This window comes from Panthera onca, chromosome X, assembly GCF_046562875.1.
Source record: "Panthera onca isolate mPanOnc1 chromosome X, mPanOnc1 haplotype 2, whole genome shotgun sequence".
NCBI lineage: Eukaryota > Metazoa > Chordata > Mammalia > Carnivora > Felidae > Panthera > Panthera onca.
In genome coordinates this window covers 59,818,362-59,846,236 of record NC_138357.1, presented here as the reverse complement: position 1 = coordinate 59,846,236, position 27,875 = coordinate 59,818,362, and the positions used below count along the sequence as shown (strand labels likewise).

Genomic DNA, 27,875 nt, shown 5'->3' with positions numbered 1-27,875 from the left:
AATACCCTACCTCGTTTATTCAAGAAAGTTTCCAAAATATGTGCCTCTTCAGTTAGGGTAGCCTGGTCTCTACAAACACTCTGAGAGTTTCTTTAAAACATATTTTTAAAAATTATTTCCCCCTACTTAAATCTAGCCTTAAATTAACAATTATTTTGATTTCTTACTAAAGTATCACACACATATCTGAACATCTATTCTTAAAAATATTGTGCTAAATAATAAAAAAAGATTATAAAGTAACAAATCCTTTCTTGATTTCTGCCAAGCAGAAATGAAGTAGAAAAATAAAAAAAATATTAAGAACTCAAGTGTGACATGTCATTTTTCAACATGATACGTTACAGCTTACTATTCTCTTCTGGCACCTACCTGCTGCTGTTCCTTATCATCAGCTTTCATAGCTAGTATCAAGCTTCTAACAAATGTCTGAAGTTTAAAGTATTTTTGCTTTTGAATCTCTAGCTCATTTTCAATGAATCTGACTTCTTCATTCTGAGCGAGAAAACATCAGATAATATCATTACCTTATGAAAACCTAGGATTATATGTTTGATGCACAGTAAAATTCTAAAAAGCAATCAAATTAGAAGGACAGTAAAGAAAATAACATTTTAGTATAAAGAATATAAAGCACAGAAGAAATTATCATGTTACTCAAAGGCTTTTAAACAAATCAACAAAAGAAAACAATTTTCAAGGTCAAAAATACAATAAAAAATTCCAGTAGAAGAAATCTCAAGAAACAATTTCCTTTTGGAAAGAATACTCCTTTATTAAACCTAATTAGCATTTTTGTTAGGATTAAGAACAGGCAAAGTCCAATTACCCCAACTAAAGAGCAATAGCAGATGCAGTAATACTGAATGTGCCATTCACAAAGCCAAATACTGAGAACTAAAAAGACCATTTTCTACCAAGGGGGGAATAAAATTATTATAGTCTTAAGTAGTTTGTTGAGCTCCCTGACTTTATATAGGAGTCTGTTATTCAGATAATATCTCCAATGTACCACTGTGTACCACTGATTTGACACACAGTCTCTCTTTACTATTTTGTTAGTTTCCTAAGAAAAGAACAATAGACTAGGATTTGAGAGGATTTTAGTGCCAGTTCTACTGATCACTGTGTAAACTTGAGCAGACCAATTAAACTCTCTGTGATTCTATTTGCTCATCAGTGAAATGTATATAATACTAGTAATCTTTGGCAATTCTAGGTTTGAGGGTTGTAAAACTCAAATAAACTAATGGTCACAAAAGTGTTCTGAATAGATTTATAATTAAAACTATAGTAATCAATAAGTTATGTTATTGCCAAAAGGGTGGACATATCTATCAAGAGAAAACAGTGTAGAAAAATACACACACACACACACACACACACACACACACATATTTTCTTAAAAGGTGCTAGGGTAATTCAATGAACAAAGAAAGTTCAATCTTCCAACAAATACAACAAATAGTGGTTGAACAATTGTAAATCCATATAAAAAAAAGATGATCAATTCTTACCGCACATCATATACAAAATTTAACAAGAAATGGACAAACCCTAAAACTATAAAACTAGAGGAAAACAGGAGAAAATTTTTGTGTCCTTGGGTTAGGCTGTTTCTCAACGGCACAAAAAGACCTCATCAAAATTAAAGTACACAAACAAAAACTCTTTGCTCTTCATTTTTTAAAAATGTTTATTCATTTTTGAGAGAGAGAGAGAGAGAGAGAGAGAGAGCAAGCAGGGGAGGGACAGAGAGAGGGAGACACAGAGTCTGAAGCAGGCTGTCAGCACAGAGCCCTACATGGGGCTCGAACACACGGACTGCAAAATCATGACCCAAGCTGAAGTTCGACGCTTACCAACTGAGCCACCCAGGTGCTTCACCTTTGCTCTTCAAAAGACATTGTTTTCATAAGGTCCAAGTAATTCATTTTTGCTTTTAATTCCCTTGCCTTTGGGGATGTGTCGAGTTTGAGATTGCTACGGCTGAGGCCAGAGAGGTCTTTTCCTGCTTTCTCCTCTAGGGTTTTGATGGTTTTCTGTCTCACATTCAGGTCCTTTATCCATTTTGAATTTATTTTTGTGAATGGTGTGAGAAAGTGGTCTAGTTTCAACCTTCTGCATGTTGCTGTCCAGTTCTCCCAGCACCATTTGTTAAAGAGACTTTTTTCCATTGGATGTTCTTTCCTGCTTTGTCAAAGATGAGTTGGCCATACGTTTGTGGGTCTAGTTCTGGGGTTTCTATTCTATTCCATTGGTCTATGTGTCTGTTTTTGTGCCAATACCATGCTGTCTTGATGATAACAGCTTTGTAGTAGAGGCTAAAGTCTGGGATTGTGATGCCTCCTGCTTTGGTCTTCTTCTTCAAAATTACTTTGGCTATTCGGGGCCTTTTGTGGTTCCAAATGAATTTTAGGATTGCTTGTTCTAGCTTTGAGAAGAATGCTGGTGCAATTTTGATTGGGATTGCATTGAATGTGTAGATAGCTTTGGGTAGTATTGACATTTTAACAATATTTATTCTTCCAATCCATGAGCAGGGAATGTCTTTCCATTTCTTTATATCTTCTTCAATTACCTTCATAAGCTTTCTATAGTTTTCAGCATACAGATCTTTTACACCTTTGGTTAGATTTATTCCTAGGTATTTTATGCTTCCTGGTGCAATTGTGAATGGGATCAGTTTCTTTATTTGTCTTTCTGTTGCTTCATTGTTAGTGTACAAGAATGCAACTGATTTCTGTACATTGATTTTGTATCCTGCAACTTTGCTGAATTCATGTATCAGTTCTAGCAGACTTTTGGTGGAGTCTATCGGATTTTCCATGTATAATATCATGTCATCTGCAAAAAGCGAAAGCTTGACTTCATCTTTGCCAATTTTGATGCCTCTGATTTCCTTTTGTTGTCTGATTGCTGATGCTAGAACTTCCAACACTAAGTTTAAACAACAGTGCCTCACGCCAGTCAGAGTTGCCAAAATGAACAAATCAGGAGACTATAGATGCTGGAGAGGATGTGGAGAAACGGGAACCCTCTTGCACTGTTGGTGGGAATGCAAATTGGTGCAGCCGCTCTGGAAAGCAGTGTGGAGGTTCCTCAGAAAATTAAAAATAGACCTACCCTATGACCCAGCAATAGCACTGCTAGGAATTTACCCAAGGGATACAGGAGTACTGATGCATAGGGGCACTTGTACCCCAATGTTTATAGCAGCACTCTCAACAATAGCCAAATTATGGAAAGAGCCTAAATGTCCATAAACTGATGAATGGATAAAGAATTTGTGGTTTATATACATAATGGAACACTACGTGGCAATGAGAAAGAATGAAATCTGGCCTTTTGTAGCAACGTGGATGGAACTGGAGAGTGTGATGCTAAGTGAAATAAGCCATACAGAGAAAGACAGATACCATATGATTTCACTCTTATGTGGATCCTGAGAAACTTAACAGAAACCCATGGGGGAGGGGAAGGGAAAAAAAAAGAGGTTAGAGTGGGAGAGAGCCAAAGCATAAGACTGTTAAACACTGAGAACAAACTGAGAGTTGATGGGGGTGGGAGGGAGGGGAGGGTGGGTGATGGGCGTTGAGGAGGGCACCTTTTGGGATGAGCACTGGGTGTTGTATGGAAACCAATTTGACAATAAACTTCATATATTGAAAAAAAAAGACATTGTTAAGAAAATTAAAATATGAGCTACTTATTGGGAAAAAATAGTTGTAAATCACATACCTGATAAAAGATTTGTATTCAGAATACATCAAGAATGCTTACAATACAATTATAGGACCATCAACAGAATAAACAGCAGGAAAGATATTTGAACACACACCTCATCAAAATGTGAATGACCAATAAACATGAAAAATGCTTGATATAATTTGTCATTAAGGGAATCAAATTAAAACTGCAATGCATACTACAATATCTAAAGCTAACCACCTCACACTGGTCAGAGTGGCTAAAACGAACAAATCAGGAAACTACAGATGCTGGTGAGGATGTGGAGAAATGGGAACTCTCTTGTACTATTGGGGGTAATGCAAACTGGTGCAGCCGCTTTGGAAAACAGTGTGGAGATTCCTCAAAAAATTAAAAATAGCCGCTATGAATATTCATCTTCTTGTGGACACAGTATTCATTTACCTTGGTTTAATACTTAAGAGTAAATTGCTACATCAGACGGTAAGAAAGAAAGGTAATGTGTAATTTTATAAGAAACTCTCAAAACATTTTCCAAAATTCTGTATTGTTTTATAAACCCACTAACAATGTATGAGACATATTGTTCCACATTCTCACGACCACTAGCTATTGTCAGTCTTTTTAACTTTATTTTTTATGAATATAATTTATTGCCAAATTGGCTTACATACAACACCCAGTGCTCATCTCAACAAGTGTCCTTCTCAGTGCACGTCACCCATTTTCCCTCTCCCCTGCTCCCCCATCCATCCTTAGTTTGTTCTCTGTATTTAATAGTCTCTTGTGGTTTGCCTCCCTCCCTCTCTGTTTGTATCTATTTTTCCCCCTTCCTTTCCCCTATGGTCTTCTGTTAAGTTTCTCAGGATCCACATAAGAGTGAAAACATATGGTATCTGTCTTTCTCTGTATGACTTATTTCACTTAGCAGAACACTCTCCAGTTCCATCCACATTGCTACAAAAGGCCATATTTCATTCTTTCACATTGCCACATAGTTATTCAATTCTGTATATAAACCCCAATTTCTTTATCCATTCATCAGTTGATGGACATTTAGGCTCTTTCCATAATTTAGCTATTGTTAAAAGTGCTGCTATAAACATTGGGGTACACGTGCCCCTACACTCCTGTATCGCTTGGGTAAATTCATAGCAGTGCTATTGCTGGGCCATAGGGTAGCTCTATTTTTATTTTTTTGAGGAACCTCCACACTGTTTTACAGAGCAGCTGCACCAGTGTGCATTCCCCCCAAAAGTGCAAGAGGGTTCCCATTTCTCCACATCCTCACCAGCATCCATAGTCTCCTGATTTGTTCATTTTGGCCACTCTGACTGGCATGAGGTGGTATTGAGTGTGGTTTTGGTTTGTATTTCCCTGATGAGTGGCAACGTTGAGCATCTTTTCATGTGCCTGTTGGCCATCCAGATGTCTTCTCTAGAGAAGTGTCTATTCATGTTTTCTGCTCTTTCTTCACTGGATTATTTGTTGTTCGGGTGTAGTGTTTGGCGAGCACTTCATAGATTTTGGATAGTAGCCCTTTGTCAGATATGTCATTTGCAAATATCTTTTCCCATTCTATTGGTTGCCTTTTAGTTTTGTTGATTGTTTCCTTTGCAGTGCAGAAGCTTTGTAACTTCATGAGGTCCCAATAGTTCACTTTTGCTTTTAATTCCCTTGCCTTTGGGGATGTGTCAAGTAAGAAATTGTTGCGGCTGAGGTCACAGAGGTTCTTTCCTCCTTTCCCCTCTAGGGTTTCGATGGTTTCTTGTCTCACATTTAGGTCCTTCATCCATTTTGACTTTGTTTTTGTGAATGGTGTAAGAAAGTGGTCTAGTTTCATCCTTCTGCATGTTGCTGTCCAGTTTTCCTAGCACCATTTGTTAAAGAGACTGTCTTTTTTTCTATTGGATATTCTTTCCTGCTTTGTCAAAGATGAGTTGGCCATACTTTTGTGGGTCTAATTCTGGGGTTTCTATTCTATTGCATTGGTCTATGTGTCTGTTTTTGTACCGATACCATGCTGTCTTGATGATTACAGCTTTGTAGTAGAGGCTAACGTCTGGGATTGTGATGCCTCCTGATTTAGTCTTCTCCTTCATGATTACTTTGACTATTTGGGGTCTTTTGTGGTTCCATACAAATTTTAGGATTGCTTGCTCTAGCTTTGAGAAGAATGCTGGTGCAATTTTGATTGGTATTGCATTGAATGTGTAGATGGCTTTGGGTAGTATTGACATTTTAATACCATTAATTCTTCCAATCCATGAGCATGGAATGTTTCTCCATTTCTTTATATCTTCTTCAATTTCCTTCATAAGCTTTCTATAGTTTTCAGCATACAGATCTTTGACATCGTTTGTTAGGTTTATTCCTAAGTATTTTATGATTCTTGCTGCAGTTGTGAATAGGATCAGTTTCATTATTTGTCTTTCTGTTGCTTCATTATTTGTGTATAAGAATACAATTGATATGTGTACATTCATTTTGTATCCTGAAACTTTGTTGAATACATATATCAGTTCTAGCAGACTTTTGGTGGAGTCTTCTGGGTTTTCCATGTTAATATCATGTCATCCGCAAAAAGTGAAAGCTTGACTTCATCTTTGCCAATTTTGATGCCTTTGGTTCCTTTTTGTTGTCTGATTGCTGATGCCAGAACTTCCAATTCTGTGTTAAACAATAGTAGTGAGAGTGGATATCCCTGTCGTGTTCCTGATCTCAGGGGGAAAGCTCTCAGTTTTTCCCCATTGAGGATGATATTAGCTGTGGGCTTTTCATAAATGGCTTTTATGATCTTTAACTATGTTTCTTCTCTCCTGACTTTTTCGAGGGTTTTTATTAAGAAAGGATGCTGAATTTTGTCAAATGGTTTTTCTTCATCAATTAACAGGATCATATGGTTCTTTTCTTTTGTTTTATTAATGTGATATATCACATTGATTGATTTGCAAATGTTGAACCAGCCGTGCAGCCCAGGAATGAATCCCACTTGATCGTGGTGAATAATTCTTTTTATATGCTGTTGAATTCGATTTGCTAGTATCTTGTTGAGAATTTTTGCATCCATATTCATCAGGGATATTGGCCTGTATTTCTCCTTTTTTGCTGGGCCTCTGTCTGGTTTAGTAATAAAAGTAATGCTGGCTGCATAGAAATAGTCTGGAAGTTTTGCTTCCATTTCTATTTTTTGGAACAGCTTGAGAAGGATAGGTATTATCTCTGCTTTAAATGTCTGGTAGAATTTCCCTGGGAAGCCATGTGGTCCTGGACTCATTTCTTGGGAGATTTTCTATAACTCATTTAATTTTTTTGGTGTTTATGGGTCTGTTCAAGTTTTCTATTTCTTCCTGTTTGAGTTTTGGAAGTGTGTGGGTGCTTAGAAATTTGTCCATTTCTTCCAGGTTGTCCACTTTGTTGGTATATAATTTTTCATAGTATTCCCTGATAATTGCTTGTATTTCTGAGGGATTGGTTGTAATAATTCCATTTTCATTCATAATTTTATCTATTTGGGTCATCTCCCTTTTCTTTTTGAGAAGCCTGGCTAGAGGTTTATCAATTTCGTTTCTTTTTTCAAAAAAACACTTCTTTGTTTCATTGATATGCTCTACAGTTTTTTTTCAAGATTCTGTACTGTTTATTTCTGCTCTGATCGTTATTGTTTCTCTACTTCTGCTGTGTTTTGGGTGTCTTTGCCGTTCTGCTTCTATTTCCTTTGGGTGTACTGTTAGATATTGTATTTGGGATTTTCTTGTTTCTTGAGATAGGCCTGGATTGCAATGTATTTTCCTCTCAGGACTGCCTTCGCTGCATCCCAAAGTGTTTGGATTGTTGTCTTTTCATTTTCATTTGTTTCCACATATTTTTAAATTTCTTCTCTAGTTGCCTGGTTGACCCATCCATTCCTTAGTAGGGTGTTCTTTAACCTCCGTGATTTTGGAGGTTTTGCAGACTTTTTCCTGTGGTTGATTTCAAGCCTCATAGCATTGTGTTCTGAAAGTGTGCATGGTATGATCTCAATTCTTGTATTCTTATGAAGGGCTGTCTTGTGACCCAATATGTGATCTATCTTGGAGAATGTTCCATGTGTACTTGAGAAGAAAGTATATTCTGTTGCTTTGGGGTGCAGCATTCTAAATATATCTATCAAGTCCATCTAATCCAATGTATCATTGAGGGCCCTTGCTTTTTTATTGATCCTGAGTCTAGATGATCTATCCATTGTTATAAGTGGGGTATTAAAGTCCCCGGCAATTACCACCTTCTTATCAATAAGGTTGCTTATGTTTGTGATTGTTTCATATATTTGGGGGGCTCCTGTATTCGCTGTATAGATATTTCTAATTGTTAGCTCTTCCTGATGGATAGACCCTGTAATTATTATATAATGCCCTTCTTCATCTTTTGTTACAGCCTTTAATTTAAAGTCTCGTTTGTCTGATATAAGTATGGCTACTCCAGCTTTCTTTTGACTTCCAGTAGCATGATAGATAGTTCTCCATCCCCTCACTTTCAATCTGAAGATGTCCTCAGGTCTAAAATGAGTCTCTTATAGACAGCAAATAGATGGGTCTTGTTTTTTTTATCTATTCTGATACCCTATGTCTTTTGGTTGGAGCATTTAGTCCATTTACATTCAGTGTTATTATACAAAGACATGGGTTTAGACTCACTGTGATGTCTGTAGGTTTCATGCTTGTAGTGATGTCTCTGGTACTTTGTGGTCCTTGCAACATTTCACTCACAAAGTCCCCCTTAGGATCTCTTGTATTGCTGGTTTAGTGGTGATGAATTCCTTCATTTTTTGTTTGTTTGGGAAGACCTTTATTTCTCCTTCTACACTGAATGACAGACTTGCTGGATACAGGATTCTTGGCTGCATACTTTTTTCTGTTAATCACGTTGAAGATTTCCTGCCATTCCTTTCTGGCCTGCCAAGTTTCAGTAGAGAGATCCATCACTAGTCTTATTGGTCTCCCTTTATATGTTAGAATGCGTTTATCCTTAGCTGCTCTCAGAATTTTCTCTTTATCCTTGTATTTTGCCAGGTCCACTATGATATGTCATGCAGAAGATCGATTCAGGTTAGGTCTGAAGGGAGTTCTCTGTGCCTCTTGGATTTCAATGCCTTTTTCATTTCCCATATCAGGGAAGTTCTCAGCTATGATTTGTTCAATACACCTTCAGCCCCTTTCTTTCTCTCTTCCTCTTCTGGAATCCCTATTATATGGATATTTTTGCATTTCATTGCCTCACTTAGTTCTCTAATTTTCCCCTCATACTCCTGGATTTTTTTAATCTTTTTCTCAGCTTCCTCTTTTTCCATAATTTTATCTTCTAATTCATCTATTCTCTCTTCTGCTTTTTCAATCCCAGCTGTGGTCGCCTCTATTTTATTTTTGCACCTCATTTATAGCATTTTTTAGCTCCTTCTGACTGTTTCTTAGTCCCTGATCTCTGTAGCAATAGATTCTCTGCTGTCCTCTATCCTTTTCTCAAGCCCAGCGATTAATTTTCTGACTATTATTTTAAATTCATGTTCTGTTATATTGCTTAGATCATTTTTGATCAATTCATTAGCTGTCATTACTCTCTGGAGTTTCTTTTGAGGAGAATTCTTCCATTTAGTCATGTTGGGTAATCCCTGGAGTGGCGCGGAACTTCAGGGCACTTCCCTTGTGCTGAATGGAGTAACTTGTGTTGGTGGGCAGGGCTGCAGTCAGATTGGATGTCTGCCCGCAGCCCACCACTGGGGCCGCAGTCAGACTGGTGTGTACCGTATCTTCCCCTCTCCCAGGGGCAGGACTCACCATGGAGTGGTGTGACCCCTGTCTGGGCTACCTGCACACTGCCAGGCTTGTGGTGCTGCTTTGATGGGATCTGGCCTATTAGCCGGGGTGGATGTGCAAGGTGCACAGCGGAGGGAGGGCAGACTTAGTTCGCTTTGTGGTCACCTACCTGCGGGAGGGGTACTGCAGCACCAGGTCGGGGGCAGGCAGACCTGTCAGAGGGATGGATCCATAGAAGCACAGCATTGGGTGTTTGTACTGTGCAAGCAAGTTCAGTGACAGAAACTGGTTCCCTTTGGGATTTCGGCTGGGGGGTGGGAGAGAGAGATGGCGCTGGCCAGGGCCTTTGTTCCCCGCCAAGCTGAACTCTGTCTTCTGGGGCTCAACACCTCTCCCTCCTGTTGTTCTCTTGCCCTCCTGCTTTCCGAGCAGAGCTGTTGACTTTTAACATTCCAGATGTTAAGTCCCACTTGCTGTCAGAACTCAGGCAGTCTGGCCCCTCTGCTTTTGCAAGCCAGACTCGGGGGCTCTGCCTTGCTGGGCAGGCTGCCCCTCCACTGCCCTGGCTCCCTCCCACTAGTCCGGGTAGTGAGCACCACCTCTCCGTCCCTTGCTACCATCTTCCTTGGGCCTATCGTCTACGCTTGGCTCTGGATAGTCCATTCTGCTGGTCTTCTGGTGGTTTTCTGGGTTATTTGGGCAGATGTGGGTGGAATCTAATTGATCAGCAGGACGAGGTGAGCCCAGCGTCCTCCTAAGCTGCCATCTTCTCCAGCTATCTCCCTATTTTTGTTTATTTTTGAAAGAGACATAGACAGTCCAAGTGGGGGAAGGGATGATAGAGAGGTAGAGAGAGAATCCCAAGGAGGCTCCTTGTTGCCAGCACAGACCCTGACCTGGGACTCAAACTCACGAAAGTGTGAGATCATGACCTGAGCCAAAACTAAGTGTCAGAGGCTTAACCGACTCAGCCACTCAGGCGTCCCAACTTAATTATTTGATAACTGGAAGTTTGCACCTCTGAATTCCTTTCATCTATTTTGCTCATTCCCCCACTCACCTCCCCTCTGGAAACCACCACTTTGTTCTATGTATTTAAGTGTGTTTATTTTGTGTGTTCATTTGTTTTGTTTCCTTAAATTCCATGTACAAGTGAAATCATATCATATTCACCTTTCACTGTTGAATTTATTTCACTTAGTGTGATACCCTCTATGTACATCCATGTGGTCACAAGTGGCAAAAACTCATTCTTCTTCTATGGCAAAGTAACACATGCGCACACACACACACACACACACACACACACATCTCTACTTCTTTACCCATTCATCCATCCCTGGACAGTTCTTGAGACTGTATATTTCTAGGAATTTATTCATTTCTCTAGATTGTCCAATATAATGTCATATGATATTTCATAATATTTTCTTATATTTCTTTGTATTTATATGGTGTTGGTTGTTATTTCTCTCCCTTCATTTGATGAGTCATCTCTCTTTTTTCTTGATGAGTCTAGATAGAGATTTATCAATTCTGTTTAACTTTTCAAAGAACCAGCAATGGGTATTGTTGATATTCTCTATTGTGTTTGTAGTGTCTATTTTACTTATTCCTGTGCTAACATTTATTATTTCCTTCCTTCTACTAGCTGTGGAATTTACTTGTTCTTCTTATGGTTACTTTAGGTGTGAGGCTTGATGGTCTATTTGAGATTTTTCTTGTTTCTTGAGGTAGGCCTGTATTGCTATATGAAGTTCACTCTTAGAGCTGCTTTTGTTGCATCCTAAAGATTTTGGATTGCTGTGTTTTCATTTTCATTTGTCTCCATGTATTTTTTAATTGCCTTCAATTTCTTCATTGACCCACTGGAGTTTAGTAGCTTGTTGGTTACCCCGATTGTGTTTGGTTTTTCCAGTTTTTTCCCCTGTAGTTGATTTCTAGTTTCATACCGTTGTGGTTAATGTTGTTCTTGGTATTATTTTAAGCTTTTCATATTCATTAAGACTTGTGGCCTAATATATGATTGGTCCTGGAGAATGTGCCATGTGCACTTGAAAAGACTGTGTGCTCTTCTGTTTTTTGATAGAATGTTCTGGAAATAACAATTAGGTCCATCTGGAGTAATGTGCCGTTCAAAGCCATAGTTTCCTTGTTGATTTTCTGTCTGGATGATCTATCCATTGATGTAAGTGGGGTCTTAAAGTTCCCTGCTATTGTTGCATCACTGTCAATTTCTCCCCTTATGTCTCTTAATATTTGCTTTATATATTTTGTTGCCTCTATATTGGGTGCATAAATATATACAATCATTCTATTCTCTTCTTGGACTGTCTCCTTTATCATCATGTGGTGTCCTTCTTTGGCTCTTACTACAGTCTTTGCTTTAAAGCCTATTTTGTCTGATAGAAGTATTACTACCCAGCTTTCTTTTGGCTTCCATTGGCATGGTAAATATTCTTCCATCCCTTCACTTTCAATCTGCATGTGTCTTAGTTTTGAAGTGTCTTATAGGTAGCATATAGATGGGTCTTGCATTTTTATGCATTCAGTCACCCTGTGTTTTGATTGGAGCATTTTGTCCATTTACTTTTAAAATAGTTATTAATAGGTATGTACTTATTGCCTTTTTAAAAATTGTTTTCTGGTTGTTCTTATAGTTATTCTCTGTTCCTTTCTTCTCTTGTTTACTTCCCTTGTGTTTTGATGGCTTACTTTAGTGTTATGTTTAATTTCCGTCCTCTTTATTGTTTTGTATATCTATAGTAATTTATTGATTTGTGGTTACTATTGCATTCATATGTTACATTTTATGTGAGTAGCAGTCTACATTAAGTTGATGGTCACTTTAGTTTCAATACATTCTAAAAGCACTACCTTGTTACTCCCGCCTCCATTTTATGTACATAATGTTATATTTTACATCTTCCTATTTTGTGTATCCCTTTTATAGCCACACTTGATTTTACTACTTTTATGTTTTAACCTCCTTACTGGCTTTATGAAGTTTATAAGTGACTAATAGACTAACTTTCACTCTATGTTTGCTTTAACTTGAAAATTATTTCCTTGCTTAATTTCTTTTCTTCAAGTCATTGCCTTTTCTTTCCGCTCAAAAAAGTCCCTTTATCATTACTTGTGAAGTTGGTTTAGTGGTAATGAATTCCTTTAACATTCTTCTTTGTGGGGGGTGGTGTCTGGGAAATTCTTCCTCTCCCCTTCAATTCTGAATGATAACCTTCCTGGGTAGGGTATTCTTTGTTGTAGTTTTTTTTTTCTCCCTTTTATCTCCTTGAATATATCATGCCAATAATCCCTTCTGGCCTGCAATGTTTCTGCTGAAAAATTACCTGATAGCCCTTTGGGGTTTCCCTTGTTTGTAACAATTTTCTTTTGCTGTTTTTAAATTATTTCTTCAATATTACATTTTGGCAGTTTAATTATTATGTGTCTTGGTGTGGACCTCCTTGGGTTCATCTTTTTAGGGGCTCTACTTACTTCTTGGACCTGGATCTCTGTTTGCTTCCCCAGGTTAGGGAAGTGTCCTCCTATTGTTTTTTTCAAATAATTTTTATTTCCCTTTCTCTCTCTCTTCTCCTTCTGGGAATTCTATAATGTGAATGTTATGCTTGATGGTGTTGCATAGTTTCTTAACCTATTCTCCTTTTATTATTCTTTCTCTTTTTGCTATTCAAATTAGTCGCTTTCCATTACCCTGTCTTCCAGATCACTGATTCATTTTTCTGCATTCTTTAATCTGCTATTGATTCCCTCTACTGTATTTTTCATGCCAGTCATTGAACTCTTCAGCTATGATTCACTCTTGTTTATATTCTCTAATTCTCTGTGAACATTCTCACTGGGTTTATCCACTCTTTTTTCTCAGGTCTTTTCAGTATCTTTATGACCATTACTTTGAACTTTTTATCAGGCATATTTCTTATCTTTGCTTCATTTAGCTCTTTACTGTGATTGTCTTGTTCTTTCATTTGGGACATATTCCTCTGACTCCTCATTTCATCCAACTCTGTGTGTGTGTGTGTGTTTCTATGTATTAGGTAGATCAGCTATATCTTCTGGTCATTCAATAGTGGCCTTGTGTATAAGACGTCCTGTGGTGCCCTATAGTTCAATCCTCCCATGTCACCAGAACCAGGTGCCCCAGGGATATCCCCTGTGTGGGTTGCAGGCACTTCCTGTTGTGGCCGAGCATAGTTGTCCTCATCCCAGATAGCTTCTATGGCCCACTTTGCCTTCTGTGAGCACACCTTTGAGTGTCCTGGTTGAGGCCAAGTAGTACTGGTTGGTGGGTGAGGCCATTACTCATTCTAACAGTGTGCTATTAACCTCTCTGCCAAGACTGCACATACACTGAAGTTCAGGGCTCAGTCCCTTCCTTATACATGCAGCTAAGGGGTCTGGCTACAGGAATTGTGGGTGCCTGCTGTGTTGGTTTTTTACCCCCTCCATATGAGTGGAGTCACTTTGTTTTGGTACTGGTCTGTGCCAAAGCTGTCAACCAGGTGTAGTTGGTCAGGAACAGCTTTGGAAGCTGTGCCTATCATGGCAAGTGTTTTGGGTGTGGTTGGTCCTCAGAGGAATTACTTGGTGAAGCAGTTGTTGCTGGCAAGGAAGATGGAGAGTGTTAGAAATGGCTCTTCTAGGCCTCTGGCTCTTTACTCTGGGAAAAGCCAAGAAATTTTTGACATTATTGAACTTTCATTCTTGAAGAAATATGCAGATCCCTTTCCTTCCAGTACATGTTCTAAGATTAAACAATAAATGTCTTTCATGTATACTTCAGGCACTTTTCAAACTGCTGTTTTCTGTGCTGTGTCTTGGGCCCATTTATTTAGTATGCTGTCTCTTTAAGGTTAAGTACTCAGTTTCCTATCAACTTTCAGCTTTCATGGCATTAAGCTTACTTATTTTTAAAGTTCCCAGAGTTAATGCCTGCTGGTTTCCAAAGCCAAACATTATGGGGACTTTTCTTCCCTGTAGTGTCCCCAGTGCCAGCAGTGCCCTTTGAGGAGTCTGAGTCACTTCTCCATGATTGTGATGTCCCTCTTGTTTGTATTTACTCACACACGGAGTTGGTTCCCAACTGTATCTCTGCCTCTCTTACCCTTTATATGTGGCTTTCTAAGACTAGCTGTGCAACATCTCTTCTGGTAGTGTTTAGTAACAATTGAATAGATGTATAGTATTGCCTAGGTATTTCTGTGGGAAGAGGTGAGCTCAGGATTCTTCTAGTCTTCCATCTTCTTTCCTTTCCTAATTTACCCTTGCTTTTGAAGTAAGGTAAGAAATCACAAATGAAGTGAAGTGTTTTCTTTTTTTTTTTTTTTTTAATTTTTTTTTCAACGTTTTTTATTTATTTTTGGGACAGAGAGAGACAGACAGAGCATGAACGGGGGAGGGGCAGAGAGAGGGAGACACAGAATCGGAAACAGGCTCCAGGCTCTGAGCCATCAGCCCAGAGCCCGACGAGGGGCCCGAACTCACGGACCGCGAGATCGTGACCTGGCTGAAGTCGGACGCTTAACCGACTGCGCCACCCAGGCGCCCCGAAGTGAAGTGTTTTCAATAATGGTTATGAAAAGGGGCACCTAGGTGGCTCAGTTGGTTAAACGTCCGACGTCAACTCAGGTCATGATTGCATGGTTTGTGAGTTTGAGCCCTGCAGCAGGCTCTGTGCTGACAGCTCAGAGCCTGGAGCCTGCTTCAGATTCTGTGTCTCCCTCTTTCTCTGCCCTCCCCCACTAGCACTCTTCCTCTCTCTCTCCCTCTCTCTCTCTCTCTCTCTCTCTCTCAAAAATAAACCTTAAAAAAATGATTATGGGAAGATATATTTTCTATATAGGTGCTAATTTTTTAGAGTTAAAGGAAAGACATTTATCTAGGATAGTAATGTGTTGTCAAAGACATTCTTAACAAGATAGTTAAGGACTCCTATTCCCACAGCATTTACCGCAATGGAAAACTTTGAATCATTAAATGTCCTATAGAGTGCAATAAAACTGTAATTAGCATTTCTGGGTAGAACATTCTGCCCTACCCTTGTTTTAGCTCAAAACCTTCTCAAGTGGCACTCTAGAAGGGAAAGGTTCTGGAGAGTATCCTTTGTTTTGAGTCCAACTCCATTTGACCTGTTTGAGAGTACTAAGTGGAGATTACTTAGCCACCATGCAATCCGGTCCTCTTCTCTGTAATTTTCATACCTTGTGCCACATGGTACAGAGCTCTTTAAACCTAACTGGGCATTTATAAATACTTTATGACTATGGAGGAAAGATAAGAATGATCTCATGTAGTTCAGAAATACAATTTTATAATTTTATTAGTTGGAAATACAGCTTAAATACTGGATTATAGTGTGCACTTTGACCACTTAACAAACAAATTTCAAAAGATAATTGTCTCCTATGTTTATAATGTTAAATATTATAAAGTCTGACATGTTATAAATATTTAGGAAATAATCTGTTGAATTACATAATTTCAATTATAGTAAAACCGAAAAGACTCTGAGAAAATGAAAAGTATTCTTTTCTGATTAAGTGTTTCTTTTTTCTATTAACAGCTTAGGATGATTAATCTCTGCTTTGTCACTTATGATATTTCAAGAAAAGAACTTTTGTATATGGATAGAAAGATTGGCCAAAATTTGGATAGCCACAAAGTTACCTAGTAAGATACAGTATTGATTAGCAAAGGGGTAACAATTATGTATCTATGCAGAAAACATATTGACATATAGACAGATATCTCATGTCAAAATTTAATAAAATAAAATTATGTATGGAATACTCACAACATAAGCCTTTCAGTTTAGGTACAAGTGGTTTTAAGAAAATGTCATCTCTATTTATATTCATTTGGTATTTGTTCTGCGAATTGTTTTTAAACTTCTCAAACAGTTTTCCTAGAAATGGTCTTCAAAAGTTGAATTCCAAGATAAAATTAGCAAATGCCACTGGAAAAAAATCTCCCCTCTGCCACCATTTAAAAATAAACATTACCTTTTAATCCACTGTCATAAATTAACCAACATAAATTAACCAACACTGTGCACAGCCTCACCTTGGTATACACTATCAAAACCTACTCCCACTCAGCAAGCTCTTTGCTTAAAACCAGAACCAGCATTAAAGCATTAGCATGCTAGCATTAGCCAGCATTAAAATGGCCAACATCTTGACTGATATCTAAGTGCCTGAGAAAGTCAATGTGGAGCCCCAGTTTAACTTATCAAATGAAAGTAAAAGTGAAATAAACTAGTACATAAGTACTGTAAAAGTCTGCTTCAATTAGTACCTTCTCTTAATGAATTAAGAATTTGAAATTACTTTCACCTTATAATCCAAGAGAGAATTCACTTGTTCAACTTCACAATTACTTATCATGTCACTTTCTTCATCATCAATAATTTCTATTTTCTGTAACAGAAGTAGAGAAGTTTCAATAAATATATATCTGATTATCATCACTACACTCAACAATGTATAGAACATATACATTCAGTGTTTACTTTTTATGATGAGATCATCTAGTCTAGATTATCCACAATAAACTGATAACTGACTGGCTCTTCAGTGTTATAACCAGTGTGTGTTTGAGCCACCTTCCTCTACCTTTAATTGATGACTGCTTAGTAAATAGAAAATTATGGGGATGCCTGGGTGGCTCAGTTGGTTAAGTGTCTGACTTTGGCTCAGGTCATGATCTCAAGGTTGGTGGGTTCAAGCCCCGCGACCTCCTCTGTGTTGAAAGCTTAGACCCTGGAGCCTGCTTTGGATTCTATACCCTTGTCTCTCTGCTCCTTCCCCACTCACGCTCTGCCTCTCTCTCCCCCAAAAATAAACATTAATTTTTTTTAAGTAAATAGAAAATTATTGTAATACTATTTAAAATAGCAAAACCTCAGGGCCCCTGGGTCGCTCAGTGGGTTAAGTGTCCAACTCAATTTTAGCTCAGGTCATGGTCTCACCAGTTCATGAGATCAAACCCTGCCTAAGGCTCTATACTGGCAGTCCAGAGCCTGCTTGGAATTCTCTCTCTCCCTCTCTCTCTGCCCTTCCCTACCCCTTCACACTTGCACTCTCTCTCTCTCAAATAAGAAGCTTAAAAAGAAACTTTAAACTTTTCACAATATAAAAGGAAAAAAAAATAAGCACTTGAATTCTGCTTAAACAGAGCCCTACAGTGACAGGAAGCTCACTTCCCATAAGAGTAGTCTATTTAATGCTAACCATACCTACTTTGTTGCAAGGGCTTTTTTCTTTTTTAATTACCATGTACTTCTTCACAACTAACTTCTAATGTAAAATATCAACATGTGACATGCATTCCAAAGTCAAATACAGTTTTAAAAAATTCATTTATTTATTTTTTTATTAAAAATTTTTAATGTTTTATTTATTCTTGAGAGAGAGAGAGCATGAGCGAGGGATGGGCAGAGAGAGAGTGGGACACAGAATCTGAAGCAAGCTCCAGGCTCTGAGCTGTCAGCACAGAGCCCAATGCAGCGCTCAAACTCACAAGTGGTGAGATCATGACCTGAGCCGAAGTCGGACGCTCAACCAACTGAGCCACCCAGGCACCCCTAAAAAATTCATTTATTAAATGCACTCCATTAGCTAGACAATTATGATGTGATAATAAAAATAACCTGGCAGTTTTCTTCCTTCACTGGACAGTAAGGAGAGAGAGAGAGGGAGAGAGAGATGTTAAACTTCCATTATCTTTAGAATTAAGGTGCAACATAGTCTGTCCAGTACTTTGCACATAGTAGGTACTAATTAATTATCTATTCAAAAGAGTGAACAGCTAACTGCTGATGTGAGGAATGACCAATAAGCTCCAACCATGAGAGCAAGGAAAGTTCTCTAATCATGGAACATCATTTTTTTAAATCAAAACCAAAAGACAAGATCAGCTCTAAATTTTTAAGCACCAGGTGTTGTATGGAAGTGTTGATTCACTATATTGTACACCTGAAACTAATATTTCAGTGTGTGTTAACTAATTGGAATTTGAATAACAATTTTTAAAAAGTGCAGAACATACCCTGAATGACCATCCTTAATACTTTGTCTATAAGGATATGTAACCATAGCAGGGTTTGTGACCTACTAGTCAGGAGGACAGCTGCAATGAAAACTGCTTTCTACTGCTGATTAGAGATGAATCTATTTTGTTTTTAATTAAAATAATTATAAACTTGGTGTTTAATCATATCAGTTTTCATCAGACCTGATTTGACACTTTCCAAATTTTTTTTTAGATTCTGTATTTGTATTGGTTTGGAGGGAAAGAAGATAAGTAATCCAGGGAAGAAGGCACCAAGAATCACTGGATAGATATGTGCATATAAATAAGTCTTATATGTCTTTGTGCTTTGTCAAAATTTATCTCTAAAAATCAATTGTTTTTCAAAAATTAGGTCCCTAAGTGACTTCGGTCATCCCATGCTATTACTTCATTTATTATTTCCAAATGTCTGCTGAGGGGAGATCCAATGCAGAGAAATTCAGACTAAAAATGAACATGTGTTTAGGGCAAAAGGTTTTAATTTGTAAATAAGTGTATATAGCTTGTACAGTACAACTCAAATATAGAGCAGAGGATATTATTACTTCATGGAATGTATGTTAACAAGATTAATATTGTGGAAAATAATTATTACTAGCTATCTAAAGAAAACATGGCTTTGCATCAAAATCAAAGCTTGCTTTCCTATAGTCTATTGAGTTGTGTTAGTAGGGTCAAACATCAACTTAAATCAGGACTCAGATCAATAAAATGTAATCCTAAACTATATTCTGCACGTGGAAAACACTGTTATATATTGTTGAATTTAACAAAAAAGAGCAAAATTGTATTTTATGTGTCAACTTTTATTAAGGAGATATAGAAGAATCAGAGTGTCATAAATATTTTTTGCAATGGAAGCCTGGGTAAATCATGAAGCCACACCCATTTTGTAACACAAAAATCCATTATAGGGACCATTTTTTTTTTAAAGATTTCAATCAAGCAAAAGCAAAATGGCATTTGCTTTTGGCTTTGACTTTAATATTATCTTGGTTTCTGTATTACTTGATGGAGTCAAAATATAAACAGATGTTGCTAAAACAGCTGTTTGGAGACCATTTCTATGTATCAATAATGTTTACATTTTCACAAAGCCCAGTTTAATCTGCATACAGTCTCTGCCTGTTACCCAGTCTTTTAATATCGTCCTTCTCTCATTAAAGCAATTTTTAAGAAGACTAAAAGAGTCTAATACAACTAGAAAGAAGGTAAGTTTCCAAACATAGTAGAGATAGGTATGGTCTGAACAGACAACTCTGAATCAGGAATCCTTGGATACAAGACCCAGAACTAACAAGGGCTTCCTTCATGGTTTCAGGCTAACCTCAATTTTATTTCTTCCACCTGTTAAATGAGAAGAAATCTGCTTTTTGCTGAATGTGTTAAAGTAACATGTATAAAATGTCTATGTGTAGTAAGCATCAGATTTTTATATGTGCAAATCTCTTCTTTTTTTAAAAAAAATTAATGTTTATTTATTTTTGAAGGAGAGACAGATCACGAGTGTGGGAAATTCAGAGAGAGAGGGAGACACAGAATCTGAAGCAGGCTCCAGGCTCCGAACCATCAGCACAGAGCCCAAAGTGGGGCTTGAACTCACAAACTGTGAGATCATGACCTGAGTCAAAGTTGGATGCTTAACCGAGCCACCCAGGCACCCCACAAATCTCTTCAATCAAAAAATTTGAGACACAAATGACAGTGCTTTAAGTTTCATTTCTTAAACCCTCGAAGATATATAAATTCATTGGTGACAGCTCTGTTTTGGCTTGTGAAGTGGAGCAAGATTTTATTCTGCTAACACCAATATCATTACCAAAGGGAAACGTATCCTTGAAATCCATCATGTGGGAAAGAATCCATCATGAGGAAAGAATTTCAAAATGTACATACCACATTATCTGCGGATACTGCATGGTGGTCCTCCTCCTTATGAACCCTTGCCTCATTTGGAACTTCATTGGACTCTTCTATAGAAAAGAAAAAAAGGCCACGGTTTCATTTTCATTCCTCAAAATTTTATTGAGAATACCTTTCTCAAGATCACTTAAATATTTTTTTCTTATTTTAAAAAGGCACAAATGATATATTCACATCATATATGCTGTGATGAGCAACTGTACCTCTAACAATGCATTCTAGGAAACAAGTGTGGATAGATGGCCACTACTGTGTTGTTTATAATTGAAAAATAAATGGAAATAACCTATATGCTTAACAATGAAGGACTCAATAAATCATTTAGGACCTCTTCCTACAATAAATACTATAAAAATGAAGAAGAAGAAGAATTGATAATAAAGAAAATATTCACAAAAAATTGGAAAGTAAATAAATGAAGGTGACAAAACCTACTATGTAGGTACAGTGTGATCTTAATTTTGTAAAAGTAAAAGAAGTGTACCTTTTCATAGAGAAAAAAAAACAAACAAAAAGAATGATGTTATTTAATACCAAAACACTGACATTGTTATTTCTGGATGGAATTACAGGAAACTTCTATTTTTCTTCATTTTGTTTAGTTTTACTTATTTTTTTAATGTTTCTTTATTTTTGAGGGAGAGGGAGAGAGATAGAGCACAAGCTGAGGAGGAGCAGAGAAAGAGGGAGACACAGAATCTGAAGCAGGCTCTGGGCTCTGAGTTGTCAGCACAGAGCACAATGTGGGGCTTGAACCCATGACCCATGAGATCATGACCTGAGCCAAAGTTGGACGCTTAACTGACCCAGGCGCCCTTTACTTATTTTGATAATTCTTATTTCAATTTGTTTAATCATATTTAAATATTTTTACAATGAATTTGTATTACTTATAATAAGAGAAAGATGATAATTTTTGAATACATGATATAAAACTATAAATACAGAACATTTCTAATTTTGTGAAAAGGCATGTGACATGAACACACACACACACACACACACCTGCATATATGCAAAGAAAACACTGGCAAAAATACCCATACACTCCTATTTTAGGAATAGTTATTACTGAAAGGTAGGACTATTCTAATTTTTCATTGTATTTTTTAAATTTTCTATAATAAACATGTACCCCTCTTATGATAAAAAATCAATATTCTAAAAATGTGAAAAAATAAACAAAGAGAAATAAATTCAGAAAAATAAGTCTATTAAAAAGTCTTCTGTGCTGAGCTAGGGAAAGTGGCTGGTTCACAGCATAGGTGTCTACAAAATATTGTCCTGTCTTAGATGATCCCCACCTCTACTCCTTAGTAAAACAAGACAGTAATATTTCTCCATTTTCTTTTTGCACAGTCATGGCATGCAGATTATTTAAACACTAGTGGAAGCTCTCAGCTTTTTGGGAACTGATGCTTTATTTCACCATAGAAAACAGAACAAAAATATTTATCAGTCCTCCTAGAATTTTTCCAGATCCATTCCTTCCCATGGAAAGATGTATAGGAGTGCCCTGTCTGAGCATGGAGGATAAACAGAAAAAAAAACATGGCTAATTGGGGAACTCCTATGAGTACATACATCACTAGAGTTTAAGATATACAGAAAAATTTTACCAGAATTTTAATGCAAATTCCACCATAAATTCATGTCTTTAATTAGTTATTTTCAAATTTTTATTTAAGTTCCAGTCAGTAAACATACAGTGTAATATTACTTTCAGGTGTACAATATAGTAATTCAACACTTCTATACAACACTCAGTGCTTACCACCACAGGTGTACTCCTTAATCCCCATCACCTATTTCACCCGTCCCCTACCCACCTCCCTACTGGTAACCATTAGTTTGTTCTCTGTAGTTACTTAGTTTGCCTCATTCTCCCTTTGTTCATTTGTTTGTTTCATAAATTCCACATATGATTGATCAGATGGCATTTGTCTTTCCCTGACTTATTTCACTTAGCATGATAATCTCTACCTCCATCCATGTCATTGCAAATGGCAAGATTTCACTCTATTTTATGGCTCAATAATTATATATATATAAAATATTATATATTATATACATTTTAATATTTAAATATTTAATATTTAAATATTAATAATATTAAATAAATATTTAATATTTACTATTATATATAATATTATATATAATATTATAATATTATATATATATAGCCCTTGGGCTACTTCCATAGTTTAGCTATTGTAAATTAGTGCTACAATAATCATAAGGGTGCATATATCCTATCAAATTAGTGTTTTTGTATTCTTTGGGTAAATACCTAGTAGTGCCATTATTGGCTGTAGGTTAGTTCCATTTTTAATTTTTTGAGAAACCTCCATACGGTTTTCCACAGTTTGCATTGCCACCTATGGTGGATGAGGGTTCATTTTTCTTTACATCCTCCCTAGCACTTGTTTCTTGTGTTTTTGATTTCAGCCATTCTGACAGGTGTGAGGTGATATTTCATTGTAGTTTTGATCTGAATTTCCCTGATGATGAGTGATGCTGAGCATCTTTTCATGTGTCTCTTGGCCATCTGTATGTCTTCTTTGGAAAAATGTCTATTCATGCCTTCTGACCATTTATTAATTGGATCATTCATTTGGGGATATTGAGTTTGATAAGTTCTTTATATATTGGATACTAACCCTTTATTGGATATGTCATTTGCAAATATCTTCTGCCATTCCATAGGTCATCTTTTAGTTTTGTTGTTTCCTTCACTGTGAAGAAGCTTTTTATTATGATGAAGTCCCAATAGTTTATTTTTGCTTTTGTTTCCTTTGCCTCAGGAGACATATCTAAAAAGAAGTTGCTACAACCAATGTCAAAGAAGTTACTGCCTGTGTTAACTTCTAGGATTTTTATGGTTTTGGGTCTTACATGTAGGTCTTTAATCCAGTTTGAAATTACTTTTGTGTATGGTGTAAGAAAGTGATTGAGTTTCTTTTGCATGTAGCTTTCCAGTTTACCAACACCATTTGTTGTGATTGCTTTAAATGTGTAGATTGCTTTGGGTAGTATAGGCATTTTAATAATATTTGTTCTTCCAATCCATGAGCATGTGATGATTTTCCATTTGCTTGTGTCATCTTCAATTTCTTTCTTCCATGTTTTATAGTTTTCAGAGTAAAGATCTTTTACCTTTTTGGTTAGGTTTATTCCTAGGTATATTATGGGTTTTGGTACAATTGCAAATGGGATTAATTCCTTGATTTCTCTTTTGCTGCTTCTTTATTGGTGTATAGAAATGCAACAAATTTTTGTATGCTGATTTTGTGTACTGCAACTTTACCAAATTTGTGTATCAGTTCTAGCAGTTTTTTAATGGGGCCTTTTGGGTTTTCTATAGAGAGTATCATGTCATTTGCAAATGGTGAAAGTTTGACTTCTTCCTTGACAACTTGGATTCCTTTTATTTCTTTTTGTTTTCTGATTGCTGTGGCTAAGACTTCCAGTATTGTGTGTTAAATTACAATGTTGAGAGTGGACATCCTGTCTTTTTCCTGACCATAGAGGAAAAGATCTCAGTAGTTCCCCACTGAGGATGATGTTAGTTGTGTCCTTTTCATATATGGCATTTATTATGTTGAAGTATGTTTCCTTTACATCTACTTTGTTGATTGTTTTTATCATGAATGGATGGTGTATTTTGTCAAATGCTTTTTCTGCATCTATTGAACACCAAAAATTAAATTTAGTTTTTTTAAGTTTATTTATTTATTTTTAGAGAGAGAGCATGAGCAAGGGAGAGGCAGAGAGAGAGAGAGAGAGAGAATTCCAAGCACACTGCTATCAGTGTGGAGCCCAATGCAGGGCTTAATCCCATGAACTGTGAGATTATGACCTGAAGCAAAACCACTAGTTGGATGCTTGAGGTTATGATTTCATGGTTCATGAGTTTAAGCCCCACATCAGGCTCTGTGCTGACATTGTGGAGCCTGCTTGGGATTCTCTCTCTCTCTCTCTCTCTCTCTGTCCCTCCCCCACTTATGTGTGCTTGCTCTCCCACTCTCTCTCTTTCTGAAAATAAATAAATAATAAACTAAAAAAAGGCAGATGCTTAACAGACTGAGCCACCCATGTGCCCCTCAATTTAATTGTTTAGTAAAATAATGATGCTTATATGGAGGAGACTTTATTCATTACTTAGATATTTCATGTCATATGTTATTAGCCACTAAATGAAATGAAGTGGGGGAGTTGTCATCAGGTTTAGCTGCAGAGCTGATATTAGTACTAATGCTGTCAGAATAGAAGTTACAGCAATCATCAGTAAGATCATTATTGGTATCATTCCCTATAGGCTTGCCTTATATTTCCGTTCTTAATTGCTCATAACTTTATACACAGCTTTGCTTTACTGGCAACATATTCATACAAGGTTTGATTATTTTATAAGATGTAAATAAAAACTATTTGGAGGATTTCTAAAATAAAAAGGTATGAAGTGATGCAGCTAATTAAGGCATGTTTTCTTTTTTACAGATAGTTTCTACATTACTGAAAGTTTGAAAGCTAAATACAGTTGATGTGTCTGCTTATTTCTCAACAAAAGCAGCTCTGCAAATTGGAAAATAAACAAATAAGCAAAGTTATTAATCAGTGAAAATTCTAGAGGGCATTCTATATATTAGGGATATACTCACACTGTGTAATTATGCAGAACTATATTTTATATGCATACACGTATAATAGATATAGCTAAGAAGATTTGTTATAAAATTTAACATTATAGATGTTAACCTTTGTCATACTTTAAACAATTTGATTCTCAGGATAGTAAAAATCTTTAAAATTGCTCAACCATACATATATTTCAGTAGACACAGAACTTTAAGGAGCTGAGTCATCTATTACTTTTTCTAGAGTTTGCCAGGTAGCTTTACCACATCTCTTTTCTCTTCACTTCCACACAGGGAAAGAAAAAAAAATGGGAGAGGTGAGGGTGGGAGATAAAAGGTGGAAGCTAGAGGTAAGTCAAAAGCTCTATATCAGGGGAATACCTATTCTCTCAGAAAAGAAAAAAAAATGGAACTGAAACTGCTAAAAGGTCAGCAAGCACTTTTTGGTGATTTTGGCTAAACCTGCCTTTTAGTGTGCTTGAAAAATGTAATGCTTCTTTTAGCTTGTAGAGTGTTTTCTAGGAAAATTTAACATAATTTTTAATTGATTTTTAACATGTAAAATATAAGCCCTGCTTTAAAGACATTTTTCTTTTTCTTAGACATTTGGAAGACTCTAACCCGCTTGAAGTAACAGCCATATTATAAAGGGCTCTGAATTTCAAATTGTTAGATTTTTGAAATAGAATGGGTAATTACTCTGATTATTCTGTCTCTATATCTCTCAGATGTAATCAATGGAAATGTCAAAGTAAACAGACTTTTAACTATATTTTCATAACTGAAAGAGAATATGGTTAGCATATCTTAAAGATATATTAGTCTAGGCCAGATGATACAATTCACTTAATCATCACAAAAGGATCACACAGTTAAATCAGTCAGATTAGTATTCTCCATCAGCAAAATGAGGAAGAGAATAAGACAGAACTCATTGGAAATAGTGAGCAAAAAGGCTCTGTTAGTATTTTAAGACTATTTTCTGCTTTTCTGCTCCAATTTCTGATGAGAATGAAAAGGTTACTATGCAGCTGTAAAAAGTAAGCCACTGAAGGGACTCTAGGTAATATCACTTCCCATCAAGTGTTTTTTGATTCATGCATTAATTCTCTCTCCTCTTTCTCATTAGGCCTTAATTACTATGTAACCTGTCTAGAGAACGCACTATTAAATGGCAAAGGATGCCAGTGTAGGAGCAGTGGTCCATTAGCAACCTTAAAATTAAATCATTTTTCCCCTATTAACTACTTATTTTTAAAAAATTTCCCTTTTAGGTGGGGAAGTGGAAGTAGTGGATTGAAACTCCCTTTCAGGGGCTTAAGTAATTTGCTTTTATCAGAATATTTCCTGGGTGCCTGGTTGGCAGAGTTGGTTAAGCATTCGATTTAGGCTCAGGTCATTATCTCATGGTTCCTGAGTTTGAGCCTGGCATTGGGCTCTCTGCTGGCAGCACAGAAGCAGCTTAGGATACTGTTTCCTTCTCTCTCTGCCCCTCCCCCATTTGCATTTTCTCTCTCTCTCTCTCTCTCTCTCTGTCTCTCTTTCTGTCTCTCTCTCAAAAATAAACATTAAAAAAAGAATATTTCCTCATAGCTCTCCCACCCACCCATAGAAACACACAAATCCCCATTATCTTTCAAATAGCTGCCAGTCATCATTCTCTACCCATGGGGGAGGGGAAGAAAAAACAGAAGAGGTTAGAGTGGGAGAGAGCCAAAGCATAAGAGACTCTTAAAAACTGAGAACAAACTGAGGGTTGATGGGGGGTGGGAGGGAGGGGGGGTGGGTGATGGGTATTGAGAAGGGCACCTTTTGGGATGAGCACTGGGTGTTGTATGGAAACCAATTTGACAATAAATTTCATGTATTAAAAGAAATAAATATCTATTCCTAAATCACTGAAAATATTCAAGTATTACCAGGCACATACAATTTAGTAAAGACTAATAGTCTTTGGTAGCAGACTAATAGAAGTTGGTCCATTTTTGGTTTAATGGACCAACTAGATTATAAATAAGGGACTTGGAAAAGATGCAACATCTTCTCCTTTTTCTTGCTTCACAGTTTTCTGTACACTAAATCCTGTATCATCTTCATCAAAGCCAACACCACATGTTGGTAAAGACACAGAGAGACAGAGAAGGGGAGGGGAGAGTGAGAGAGAGAGAGAGAGCAGTTGAATATTCACACATCTTTTCAAAGACTTAGTATTAAAATACATGGCCCTGGCAATACCAAGAGCTTTAATATCCCTTTCATTACTCAACATAATGCAATCTGTTTGCCTACCCCTCGCAACACACATTACTTTTGAAAGAAGCCCTTAAGCACCCAATTCAATGGGTTCTCATTGTTTCTAAAGCTTTATTTTAATATTTCTGCCCTATTAAGGTGTAATTGGTATACATAAAATGCACATAATAAATATAAACAATTTGGTGAGTTTGAACATATCAGTACTCATGTTACCATCACCACAATCCAGGTAATAAACATATCTATCACCTTCAAAAGTTTTCTTGTGTCCCTCTTTTTGTGTTAAGAACAACTTAATGATTTACCCTCTTAAGTTTTCTTTTTTAAAGTCTATAGCCCCTTATTGCTAACTATATGCAATATGTTTTTCAACAATTATACTCCAGTTGTATAACTGTAACTTTATATTCATTGAACAACAACTCCTCATATCCCTCTTCCCTATCCTCTGGTACTACCATTA

General features: G+C 36.8%; 1 protein-coding gene across 1 annotated transcript in view; it reads right to left on the bottom strand.

Annotated features, from left to right (window-relative positions):
- The window catches only part of HDX (highly divergent homeobox), a 173,457-nt gene that overhangs the window by 8,503 nt on the left and 137,079 nt on the right, over positions 1-27,875 (bottom strand). The window contains exons 7-9 of the mRNA XM_081794323.1: positions 20,493-20,569; positions 16,859-16,942; positions 373-495 (exon numbers count right to left, since the gene is read on the bottom strand). Of these exons, the coding sequence (XP_081650449.1) occupies positions 373-495; positions 16,859-16,942; positions 20,493-20,569 (284 nt within the window). The remainder of the gene's footprint in view (positions 1-372; positions 496-16,858; positions 16,943-20,492; positions 20,570-27,875) is intronic.